General features: G+C 36.5%; 1 protein-coding gene across 3 annotated transcripts in view; it reads right to left on the bottom strand.

Annotated features, from left to right (window-relative positions):
- Window positions 1–12,633, bottom strand: part of obsl1a (obscurin like cytoskeletal adaptor 1a) — a 73,804-nt gene that overhangs the window by 11,939 nt on the left and 49,232 nt on the right. For all 3 annotated transcript variants that reach the window (XM_088930156.1, XM_088930157.1, XM_088930155.1), the window contains 8 exons: window positions 11,035–11,310; window positions 10,205–10,480; window positions 8,452–8,724; window positions 6,148–6,423; window positions 4,928–5,194; window positions 3,884–4,153; window positions 2,938–3,204; window positions 119–385 (listed from right to left, as the gene is read on the bottom strand). In XM_088930156.1, the coding sequence (XP_088786282.1) occupies window positions 119–385; window positions 2,938–3,204; window positions 3,884–4,153; window positions 4,928–5,194; window positions 6,148–6,423; window positions 8,452–8,724; window positions 10,205–10,480; window positions 11,035–11,310 (2,172 nt within the window). The remainder of the gene's footprint in view (window positions 1–118; window positions 386–2,937; window positions 3,205–3,883; window positions 4,154–4,927; window positions 5,195–6,147; window positions 6,424–8,451; window positions 8,725–10,204; window positions 10,481–11,034; window positions 11,311–12,633) is intronic.

Genomic DNA, 12,633 nt, shown 5'->3' with positions numbered 1-12,633 from the left:
AAGAGAATGACTGTAATTGTAAGCAAAAGTTTCTAAAGAAGCTTGTTTTGCATATGAAGTGCATTCACGTGAAGTCTTTCATTAAAATGATCTTTCAACAGCTGTGAATATGACTCACCTTTCACAGTCAGCCTCGCTGACGTCCTCACACTTTCTGCACAGAAGGTAACTGTGCCACTGTCCTCAAGAGTGAGGTTTGAAAAGGTGAGGCTGTGCACTCGTCCATGATTGCTGACTCGCCAGTGATTATTTGGTTTCAGTCGGATGCCATCTTTTTGCCACACTCCCTCCACATCCGTGTGAGAAAGCTCTACCTCAAAAGAGGCAGTCTCACGCTCGTAGGTTTCAATGTCACTTAGTCCTTTGCGGATTGAAATATTCCTGGCTGCGAGGAAGAAATGATAAGGCCATTAATGTAGTATCAAATTGGACGCGTTAGACTGAATGATTTAATTAGATTGCTACTTCAACCAGCACAGCCTTGAAAAACAGGCTTTTATCAAAAAGCAGGCATTCTGAATTCTGAAAGCGGAAGGTTGAATTACAGCAGTTTAACATAAGGGCTTTTGTACTCCACCTTTACTGCAATGCAAATTTTCTTTTACTTTGAGCCAAAAGAATTGGACAGAAGGCTTATGAAGCACCTTTTATGCAACCCTACTATATTAGCTGAAAGGGAATATTTGTAGTTGTAGCAGCACTGTTAGAAATTATTGGATCGCTATAAAAAAGATTGAGAAGGGTGAATATTATGGTGTATGGCATTAGAGTTAGAGTTTAAAATCCAAGCAGGACCATTGTTCATGAGGGAGCTTGAATTGGCACCTTTTTAGATATTGGTAGAACATTACACTGAAGGGTATTATTATCTATTGTAACTGGCATACCAGCATTTTCAACTCATTCTCACATAGACAGACACTCACGATGGAACAAGTCTGGTTTATTTTTGATACTTGATGACACCACCATAGATTCTGAAGGCCAGTGCATAAATTTAGCTGCAATGAAAAGAGATCCAAATTCACTTGAGATGCCAATAACAGTCAGAGAAGAGACATCCACCTCTTTAAAAAAAATGGTCACGCTATCTAAAAAATACTACTAACTCATTCTTAATCACTTAGAAACAGTTATTAATTTCAAAGCAGGCTATTTTTTAATTACTATGGAAAAATATAACACCTTAAGAATACAATAGGGAAATATGGTGGTTACAGATACTGTTTGATTTAAAAGGGACCTCTGAGCAGAGATTATAACATTCAAGTAAATGCTTTAAGAACCCAGTGTTTATCCATAAGACAAGTGTGGTCTCTCAGTTAAAGAACAGAATTAGTGAAGAAAGTATTTTAAAGGTATTAGTGAATATTTCCCAGTTACAATAAGGAAGGACATATACATTTGTTTGTTTTTTTCACATACAATTTCTGTGCAAGCTCTTTCATTTTAGAATTTGTTCGTCAGACCACTATACTGTACCTATTGAGTGCTTCTCATAACAGAAAGAATTAAAAAAATACAGGTGACTGTGATCGACAGCCAGCTTAATTATTGGCTGAATGGCAGCAGCTGTTGATCCTTGCACTTCTGATACCTGACAGCTGTACTCCTACAATATGTAAACATGTGTTTCCTCTTAGCAGGTGTGTGAGGTACTGTAGCTGGCAACAGAGTAAGAACTACACAGCAAGGAGCACCAGAGGGAAAGCTGACAAATAAACCAACGGTCCTAGCTGCTGAGACAAAGAACTAGGGGGCTGATAGCAAGATACCAGCTTAGAGAGAAAGAACAAATGAACTGAAGATCAGTTGATGTGGAAAGACAGAGACCAGACAATGAACCACAAAGGGCTGAGAGGAAGACAGCCAGGGAGCAGCTAGTGGCTGAAGAAACATCTGTTTTGTTTTGTGTTTTGTTCAATGAGTGAATGTTACCAGACTTTTCTTTTCTCTTTTTCATACAGGGTGCTGTGGTGGTTAAAATACAGACCTCCGTGCACTGTATTTTGACCATCCTGTAACAGTGACCTTAAAACAATAATCAACATAACAGATGTCACTGTTTATCTGCATGTTCCATTTTGCCAATATGTCTTTGTTATGTCACAGTTCTGAATGATCTATAAATATGAAAACTAATCTTCATCCATGCATCAGATAATTATGTTGTGTGCTGGATTCTTGTATGAGTATGCAGGCTAGTTATTTTTATTTCCACTCTAGATTCTGAAAGGGAGTACATCTGTTAAAGTGTGTATGGACAGCTAAGGAATTTGATTGGATAAGCAGCCCACAAACTCTAATGAGATGAGATATCTAATGAGATGCACTTCCAAATAGGCTGGATTTTTTTCCTTAAAGTCCCCAGTCAGCCAACATCACCAGCGCTGTCTTTAAGAAAGCAGACTACAAGAAACAGAAATGAAAATACAGGAGGAGAGACAAGAGGAATTGAGTTACAGCATTACAGCCCATGCTCACAACTAGTTTCTTCCTTGATGAACGAAAACTTATCAGGCATTGAGCACTGAAGGGACAATTTAAGGAAAAAAGTTGTATTTTTCCTGCCTATGAAATTTAGGTTTCCATTTTAAATCCTCCAAATACTTGTTGTTTTGAGGATGCATTTTTCTTAGGGAATAACTGTCTCCATTATAGCATCAGTTAAGAGGGTTGGCTTAGCCATAGAAGATGTTATTTTATGAAAGCAGTCTTATGTTCCCTTTATAAAGGTTCATGTCCAGAGTACAACAGGATTGTCAGTTTTAGGGGTCCTATGGAGAAGGTCTATAGCAAAGAAATGTATTAGGCATTGTATAGATTTTGACTGCACACATCTTTGAAAAGCAAAATCAGATTTCTAAGCTTACAATTTGAGTTTTTAACATATATGCAATAATAGATCATGGGAGGAAGTGAAGATGTTGCACTCACATTCCACAATTAGCTTGCCCTGAGTTCGGTCATGTAGGGTCTCACAGCGGTAGGTGCCACGGTCGGAAAAGGAGAGGTTGTGCACAGTCAGGCTACGTTTCTTGCCATTCTGCCTCAGGGTAAATTTGGGTCCAGGCTGGATCACCACACCCTGTCTCATCCACTGGACCTCTCCAGAATCCAGACTCACTTCCACCTCCAGAGTGGCCTCACCATGTTCCTCAGCCATAACAGCTTCCATTTTCTTCGTGAACACCACCTGTGCCTCTAAGATAGCACAGAAAGTATGAAAAATCATTAAGGACAATTTTAGATTTAGATCAACAATGAAACCCAATGACAAAAATCTAAAGGGGATGTGATTTTGACAACTATTCTGACAACAGGAAGTCCTTATTTACACAAAGTGTTGTTGGACTCTAAAATAAGCCACTCAAAATAACTCTTGCTGGTCACTGTTGGTCACTTTGTCTAGGTTCCTCTGAATGAGTTAGGAAGGCATAGACAATAACCAATCTCCCATACTGTACTTATAAATCATGACAAGTGTTCCTAGGACACTAACACTTGTGGCCGTCATCTTCCTGTGGCATCTATCATGGACAACTTTTAAAGAATTTAAACATTTCTAAATGGACTATTTTATCTCTCTTCAATGTAAGAACAAATTGTGTTTCTGTAAGAACGAAGTAATAATCTAAGAACAAAAAGTATCATGATACAGTATATAGTCCATAAGCCATCGGAAATGAAACCTTATTATATGCAATGTCTGGCATTCAAAACTAACAACATGTTAAATAAAACAGGTCTGTAATTGTCTGAGACTTCTATAAATAATCTGCAAACAGATTTAATCTCTGAAGTTTATTGTACAGTATTGTAAGATCGGATGTACTTTCCTCCTGCTTTCCTGCCCAGCAATGTCACTCTAGAAGAAACGCACCTTGCACCTTCAAGTTCGCTTTTGAAACTACTCCTTCGGCCTCAGCTGTCACCTTGCAACTGTCTGACAGCTGGCAGCTGAGGATGTGCAGTGTGTGGCACACTCCATTGTTTGACACAATGTATTTATCATCTGGAATGATGGGCTCGCCGTTTCTGTGCCACACCAGCTCTGCATCCTCAGGTGACACAACACACTTAAACATGGCATCTTCTCCTTCCAGCACAGTGACATTGTGCACCTCTGCAATGAACTCCACTACACGTGGCACTGAAAGGGATTGGAAGAGAGAAAGGAACTCAATATAGCATTTCATTCAATTAAAGGTGATATTTGCAGAATGTATAAACCTCAGTGACAAGGCAAAGACAAGGCAGCAGTTGTAATATAGACATTAAGTGAACAGCTGATACAAATAAAACAATTAAGAGTCCAGGATGAAATGAAAACCAGATGACACAGCAGCCCTACAGGTCTAGGAGTGAATATTAGTTAACAATATCTGCAATTCCTTTCTTTCTCTACAGTTTAAACTTTTAACCATTTTAATAAATACTCATTTTTCCTCAGCTCAGAAGGAATATATCCTGAATGCAATTTCTTTCTGCTGCAGGGAATACAAATGTAGGGACAATGTAGAGAGAACCTTGCCAGTATGAGTCTGGAAATTAAGGGAAAAGTGGAACCCCTGATGAAAATGGGGAAAACATGCAAACTCCACATAGAAGGGACTCTAGAATCAAAACCAGGACTTAATATTAAGATATGTGAGACAGCACAGTCATTGGAGCTAGTCATTATTCTTAATTATGTTTTTTTCCCTTTTGTCTAAATAGGAATACTGTACCTATGCCTCCTTTTCTCCCTACCCTGAGATGTCATGGTTTCCTATTTGAAAACCTGTGGTGGTAATTAATTCATTTTCATTTTCATTTTATTAGACTTTTATTTGACTTTGTTCAGAAATCTGTTTCTGTCTCAGACACGGGGCTTCCAATATTATCATACTATGTGTATTTCAATGGTGAGCTCAAGTCTACTCACTCTCTACCATGACTTTGGCACATGTTCTATCATCCTTGGATTCACAGACATATTCTCCAGAGTCATTTCCAGTGGCCCGGTAAATGGTCAGAGAGCGTTCACGGCCCTCTGCTTTAATGACTAGCCGGCGGCTAGGAATGATCTCCTGCCCATCTTTCAGCCACTGTACATCTCCCTTTGGCTTGCAGAGTTCACATCGCAGTGTGATTGTGTCATCCTTGTGAGCACAGACATCCTCCAGCATTCTTACAAAATTCAACTTCATCTCTGCAGCACAGATTAAAAAAAAGAAGAGTACATCAGTTACTGCAAACTGTGCTACATACATAATCTTGGTTTTAAATGCACTGTACTGCACATGATTTTAAATTGTGCACTGTATACTAGTGCACTTTTCTCTGATAAAAAGGTTGGTTTGAAAAATGATGGCTTTTGGAATACTAACATTGTATAATTGTATCTCAGAAGTTTATATTTTCACCACACTTTTACTCTGCCAGTGGCCTTCTTGTTCATTCATCCAGCCATTCATTTTCAGTCTGTTTTTCCTGCAAAGGGTCACAGTGACTTTCTATTCAAGATTACAACATTCTGAGAGACTAAATATCTCTTTAAGAACACAAATGGAAGATAGCTGAAGAGTGTTTGGACAGATCCACCACTTTTCATTTTAATACAAATCCAAGGGGTTATTCACTAGGAATAACAAAACTAAAAAATTAAGCATATTGAAGAGGTTAATTGAGTGTTTTAGTCAAGTGAAATTGGTATAACCCTCTTGGCTGAGGACTAACCTCTTGGCCACAGGACAAGGAGGCTAGGACCCCTATATGGAGTAAGAAATGACCAAGGGTTAGCTGCAAAGCTGGAGATGGGGTGATGCAGGGATGCAAAAGGCAAATGTAAGGCAGTGAAGGAGAAAAGGGGACTTATGTATAGTATTTATAATTTAAAGTGAGGAAATTATGTCAGGAATTACAATGAATAACTGGTAGCTGAAGTTAATTGAACTTAGCTGTTGTCGTCCCTCCCAAACTTTCATTATAAAAATTCATTTGACAATTTCTAAAACATTTAAAAAGTTGATTTGCATTATGGTTAGTAGTCTATGCTCTGTTGACAGACTTTGAGATTGAATCATTGCTGGTGCTTTTGCTTTTGACATATTTGTAACTAGAAATCCACAACTAGAAAAATCCACAGTATGCGCCCGTACGAACCTTTCACACTGACAACGAATACCATCTCGTCATCATTTGAGACGCAGGTATACAGGCCACAGTCCTCCTTGCATGTGTTCTTCACAATGAGGCTGTGAACTCGGCCTTCCACCCTGGCCTCGTACTTCTCAGCTTCGAAGATCTGGCAGCGGTGGCGGAACCACTTTACCTCACTTTTCCCACTCGACACTACTGCAGACATCACGGTATTCTGACCTTCCATGGAAAACACTTCCTCTGCCTTTTCCTGCTTGCGTTCAAACTTAACTGGAGCAGCTGAAGGGAAACAAGGTAGTGACGTGTGCCTGCTTGTTTTTTGTTTTCACTTTTGTTACTAGTCATTTTAACTTTTTTACTAATATGTAATAAAATTAATGTACAGGAAGGTTTCATGTATATAAACATACGGAGATAAGCCTAGCAAATAACCCCGTATTTGTTCATAATAACATGAGACAAAGATCTCATTTGTAGTTGGATCTATGCAGACACATTTGATACACTCAATTAAATTCTGACTTTTTATTTTATGTTATCTGGAAAAGAAACAGTTAAACAGTTTTATAATACAAATGTGAATCCATTTTTGAGTTATATTTTGTATTATCTTTCATTTTAACTCCACGTGCTGTTAAAAAAGGTATTCCTGAATGTCTATTTTTAAATTATGTTGTGACCCACTGGTATGACCTCATGTTTACTAGAACACTGAGACAGGATGGGATTTTAAAACAGCCCTCAAATGTTTAAATACTGTAAATTCAGCGCAATGCCTTTTCTGACATGCAAAAACTGCTGTTTAATCAGTTTGTGTAATGTTGATCAACAATTTATAAAATGTATATGGTACTTTCTCACAGTCAATCAAAAGCTAAAATGTTTAAGGACTGATTACCAATATATAATCATATAATCATAATACCAATGCTCATATGCAGTATTATCATGTGATTGTATACAGTATATTCATGTTTATTATTGATGCATTTTGTTTACTACAGTAACAAAATACAGCTATTTAGCTTTTGTTAATATAAAACATTTCAAACAAACCTGTAACAGCTCTCAGCTCTTCACATGGTCTGATCCTTTGCAGCAGCAGTGAATAGATTATGAGTACAATAAAATGCAATTTAATGAAACCAACAAACTTAGGAAACTTCTGACAAAATCTGTGTATGCCCAATGTCCAGCAAGCTTCCTTTCAAGGACTGCTTGGTAACAAGGGATTCAAGTCCATTGAGTCTGTTACAGCCTATCGCCCTGGATGTCATCTAGATGCATCTCGACTTCTTTTCTACACAGGTGCAAGGCCTTGTCTTTTAAGGGTAGTGAGAGTGTTAATTTGAGCTTAACTCAGAAAGTAAAACTTGTAAGAGAGCTTGAATCTGGTGGGTCCATCCAATGCACTTGAGAGCACAATTGTATGTATAAAGAAACTGTGTCTGCTACAAATAGCAAAGTAAAGCTTTTTTCCTTAATTGATATGGGTGGACCTATTGTTGATGCTAGAAAGCGTATGAAAGTGGCAAGTGATAAACGATTGCATTTTACTGCTTATGAGTATTTACCTCCAATTTTCATTTTTAACAAAGGCAAAATTCTGAACTTACAAATCAAAGCTTCACAAGCTAAATGGCATTTTTAAAATCCTACCCTGTCCCGCTGAACACACCATCATATTGTCAGCACAGACATTCTATTGGGCAGATTCAGAGGTGCAAAATCAAAAATGTTCAACAAACTCTTTAAGTAGGGACACCTGGTCCTTGTGCCCACCCTTAGTATATTCTTTCTAAAACAGCTCTGTAAATATTCATAAATGTATTCCAAAAGCTAAATAAATATATTTAAATAAAACATATTAAAATTTTTTAAATCAAAAGCTACAGATATTTAAATTCTGTTTCATTTTGAAGTGTAATATTTAGAATGTCTTCATCAATGGGCAACTTTTTCTTTCCCTTAACATGTGGCTTCTCAGTGTTGTCTGATTTTAGAGTTCTGTCCACCACATTCAGTACTCACACGCTATAATTAAGTCCCACACACTTCACCATTTCCAAAAATTATGTGCAATGCAAAAATGATTTTGGCTGGCTTTTTTCAATTTTGCAACTGCATGTGGATGGATTACATTTCTTGTATTTTTGAGATTACTGGTAAATCTTCCAAATGAACACATTTAGCCTTACATTATAATTACAAACATCAGTTTTCCTACCAGTTTTGACACCCTACCACCGCAACCAGAACAATGATGCAATACTTCTGCAGACATGCTTTTGTCTTCTTTGCTCTCACCTTTGACCTGAAGAGTAAAGTGCATTTCATCAGTAAAGGCATCACAAGTATACACCCCACTGTCTGATATCTGTGCATGATGGATACTGAAAAGACGGCATTTCCCATCACTGCTGGTATTGTAATGCTCCCCGCTGATGTCTCTCCAGTTTTTCAACCATTGCACAACTGCGTTCTCCAGTGACACTTTGGCACACAGTGTTATACTTTCGTTCTCCACAACTTCTATCGAATCTTTGGCATCCTCTTTGTTCACAAATTTAATGGGTGGTTCTTTAAAGAAATACAAACACGCATGCATTATAATATAACACAATAACATAGAATGGTTTGTCCTAAGATCCTGTACTTAATCTCTACATGTTATTCATTATGCAACTTGGTGTACAAATATCCAGATGAAAATAATTATTTATTAATACAGTATGTCTTTGTTTTAATGTCACCTACATTATGAGCATATTGTTATGAAGTGAGGAATTATATCTGATGTTTTAATGAATTCTACATATTGTCAATTTTGCCTTTATCTGACTGCATATTTTACCTTTCACCTTTAGAAAATGGTAATTTATATAAACTGGACAGTAACTAGGAAATAGTAAAGTGGTGTAAATGATCATTATTGTGTCTAGTAGTAATATGCATTATGTCACATTGTAGATCATTAGTTCTTTTCAAATGTTGGGTTGCAATTTTAAGATATTACTTTAGAAAGTTTTAAAGATGAAAGGCACACCAGTGTGCAGATGGCACAAAAAACTTTTTTGGGGGGAAACTTTGAATTCATCAGAAATGTTGTATTTAGTTTTAGGCTCATGGTTCAATTACTCTGCCTTGGGAAACTTAATCAATAATAAAAAGGTTTTAAATTCATAGTTAATTTGTTCAATATATTTGAAATTATTGTGCAACCTCACAGTATGTCTTCCTTTGAAAATTCAAATCTGCATAAGGATGACCAGATTTCAAGTAAAAACTAATATGGATATGACATACATGTATGATATCATATGTTATCATATGATCCCTTAAATTATATTGATAATTAAGTATTGTTTACATATCACCGTCATCTACTGTGCTATATATACAGTATGTTAAGAATAATTCATATCTTGCAGTCTCCTGAAATTATTTACAACTTGCCACAAATTCTTCTAGACAACATTAGGAAGTAATTACAGTAGGTGTTAAAATTTTGGGATATATAATTAAGAGCGTAGAATTCAAATCAATGGATGCTACTTTAAACTTGTATAATGCACTAAATATGTATATTGTATATAATATTGTAATATTTGGGCATTACTTTACAGAAAAGATATTGCTGCTCTGGAATCCATCCAGAGAAGAGCAACCAGATACCTCCCAGGGCTTAAGGGAATGCTCTACACTGACAGGCTGAAGGAACCAAACCCTTTCATCCTTGAACAAAGAAGACTGTTAGGGATTTCATACGATATTTAAAATCCTCAAGAGCATTGAGGGCATATTGCCAAACATTTAAAACTGAGAACATGGATGTACTTAATAATACATAAGGATGTACTTATTTTCCCAAAGAGTTTTCGGATTATGGAAAAAGGCTTATCGACAATATAGTACTACAGTATATATAAAACCAAAAAATGATAGTGGGGTTTCCTTCAAGAAATATCTTGGTAAGTTCATTGGATCAACTACCTACTAACTACCATATTGGCTATAAAAGGCAAATGGCCTATTCACAGTTGCTGTTATGTTCGTTTACCTTGAACTGTTACCATGGTCACCATTTTGTCATCAGTAGCATCACAGATATATTTCCCAGTGTCTGATGTCTGGAGGTCTGAAATAACAAGCTGTCTCTTTGTACCCTGGCTGTCAATCCGAGTCCGATAGTCAGCACTCAGGAGCTTCCCATTGCAGTACCACAGAACTACGGCATTGGGACGGGACACTTCACACATTAAAACCAGGTCATCTCCTGCTATTAGACTGTGGTGCTCCGGGTTATCAGAGTTGCCCACAATGGATACTGGTGGCTCTAGAGAAGGAGATATTATAATACAGTATACCACAGATTTTCACATTGTTTACATAATAGTCTTAGAGTATCATAACTATAGCCATTCTCTGAAGGCTTACTCTAAAAAAATGTGTTTGTTCAGGATCCTTTTAGCTTTACAACCATGGCTATAAGAAGACAATAAATGTAAGTTTTAATGTTAGGGAATGCTGAATATTTCCTACCAACTGCATAGGTACATTATGATTGAAGTGACCATTACAAAAGTTATTATTGGCCATTCTGCCTTCAGTAATGTCTGACACAGCACATTCTGATGCTGACACAGCACATTTTGATGCTGACACAGCAGACAGCTGTGGTAATATTTCAATGTTGAAATTCTAACTCAGAAAACTACCCCTACAAGTAGTAGCTTCTACTGGTATTGGAGGAGATTAAGGACTTTTTTTAAGCATGTAATTATGTAAAAAGGTTTTCCAAATACCAAAGAATTTATAATAAATTAAGATAGAAACCCTGAAGAAGACCTAAGTAATAACAAGGTAATATTACTTCACTCTTTTTTTTACCTTTCACAATGACATGGAAGACAACATTGTCATCTCGGGCATCACAAAAGTATTCTCCTGAATCCGAAATCTCTGCATTCAGGATGACCAGTGAACGAAAAGCTCCCTCTTCTTCCATGCAGAGTCGGTCATTGTCTGCTATTTTCTCTCCGTCTTTATACCACTTTACACTCCCATTGGCTCGAGAGAGCTCGCACTCTAGAACAATATCATCTGACACCAGGAACTCCTGCTGCATTTTCAGTTCTCCTTTCCTTAATATTTTCACTGGTGGCTCTGAATAAGAAATGAAGAAAAAAAAAAGCTTGAAGTAAATTTCTGGAAAAAATATCAATACTATATATTTCAACGTCTCTGATTTCAAATAAAGAATCAATGTGTTTTTAATTAATATTTCTGGGATTAACAAAACACATAAATTCACGAGATTTAACCTTGGTTTCAATTCCTAACAAATCACCAACAAACTGATAAAAGTAGTTTGGAAGCAACTGGTAGTTTGCTTCTGATTATTACTATTTTACTTTAAGAATTCATTTGAAATCCGATGCAGACTCTTCATCACTGTAGTAACAAGACTTATTTATGAAATACAGTAGATTAAATGCATAGGGCTTTGAAAACTAAAATTGTAAAATCATCCAAGCCTAACTTTCATTTACAACTGCAAATGAAACTACTGGTAAATGAGAGTGTACTGTATAAACTGTACAGTATCACAAATAGTGGCTACACTTAAATTAAACTAAATATTTTGCAGTCTCACAAGTTTTGATGTTCTGCTTATAAATTAAGCATACCCTTTGGCCAATTGTAACAGAAATAGCTGCTTTATGCTTCATGAAGAACCAAAAAAATAGAAGAAAACATTGAATGCCTCCACTTCTATCATTAATTGCACATAGACTGCTACTTAATCAATTAAAACAAAATCTGTTTTAGTTGTTAATGTGTGTGGCCAAGAGAACATCAATGTGAATTTCAGAATTCAGGACTGGCTTCTCACAGCATAAGTAATATCTAACAGAACACCTCTTCAGGGAATCACATGACTCCTCCTAAAGTTCACCTTTCAAGATCCTTCATCCAGCTAGCTTAACCTCTCCACTTTGATTAGAGTTGAACTTAGAGAAGTGGGAAGGGAATAAATGTAATTACTGCTTGAAATTGAAAACATTTAAATTTCCAGATATCCCAGGATTTATTAGGGTATTTCTGGTTTTAAAATACATCCAACAAGTACTTATTTGAATTGTATTCTTAAGTAACTTCTCTAAGCAACTTTTAGTTGTTTGCTGCATGTGATTGTTCTTTTTTGTGTAATGGTTAACATGAGAACAATGCGTCTTTTTCAGTGAATTGTACTTAATATGCATCTGAAAAACAAATATGTAATTTAATTAGCCTACTTTAATCAATGCTTTACAATAGTTGAACATAAGTTCACTGAGACTGCTATCCAGGTAGCTATGCTATTTACAATGGCATTGGACATTCAACCCCAATGCTTCACAGGCGTATAAAGATATATAATATAATGTCACACATCCTACTCGATGTGTACAAGGTTTTGCTTTCTTTGGGTTGACAACTTCAAAA

The sequence above is a fragment of the Atractosteus spatula genome, chromosome 13 (genome assembly GCF_055471065.1).
Source record: "Atractosteus spatula isolate fAtrSpa1 chromosome 13, fAtrSpa1.hap1, whole genome shotgun sequence".
Lineage (NCBI taxonomy): Eukaryota > Metazoa > Chordata > Actinopteri > Semionotiformes > Lepisosteidae > Atractosteus > Atractosteus spatula.
Note: the sequence above shows the minus strand (reverse complement) of the source record. Positions and strands in the feature narration are given on the sequence as shown.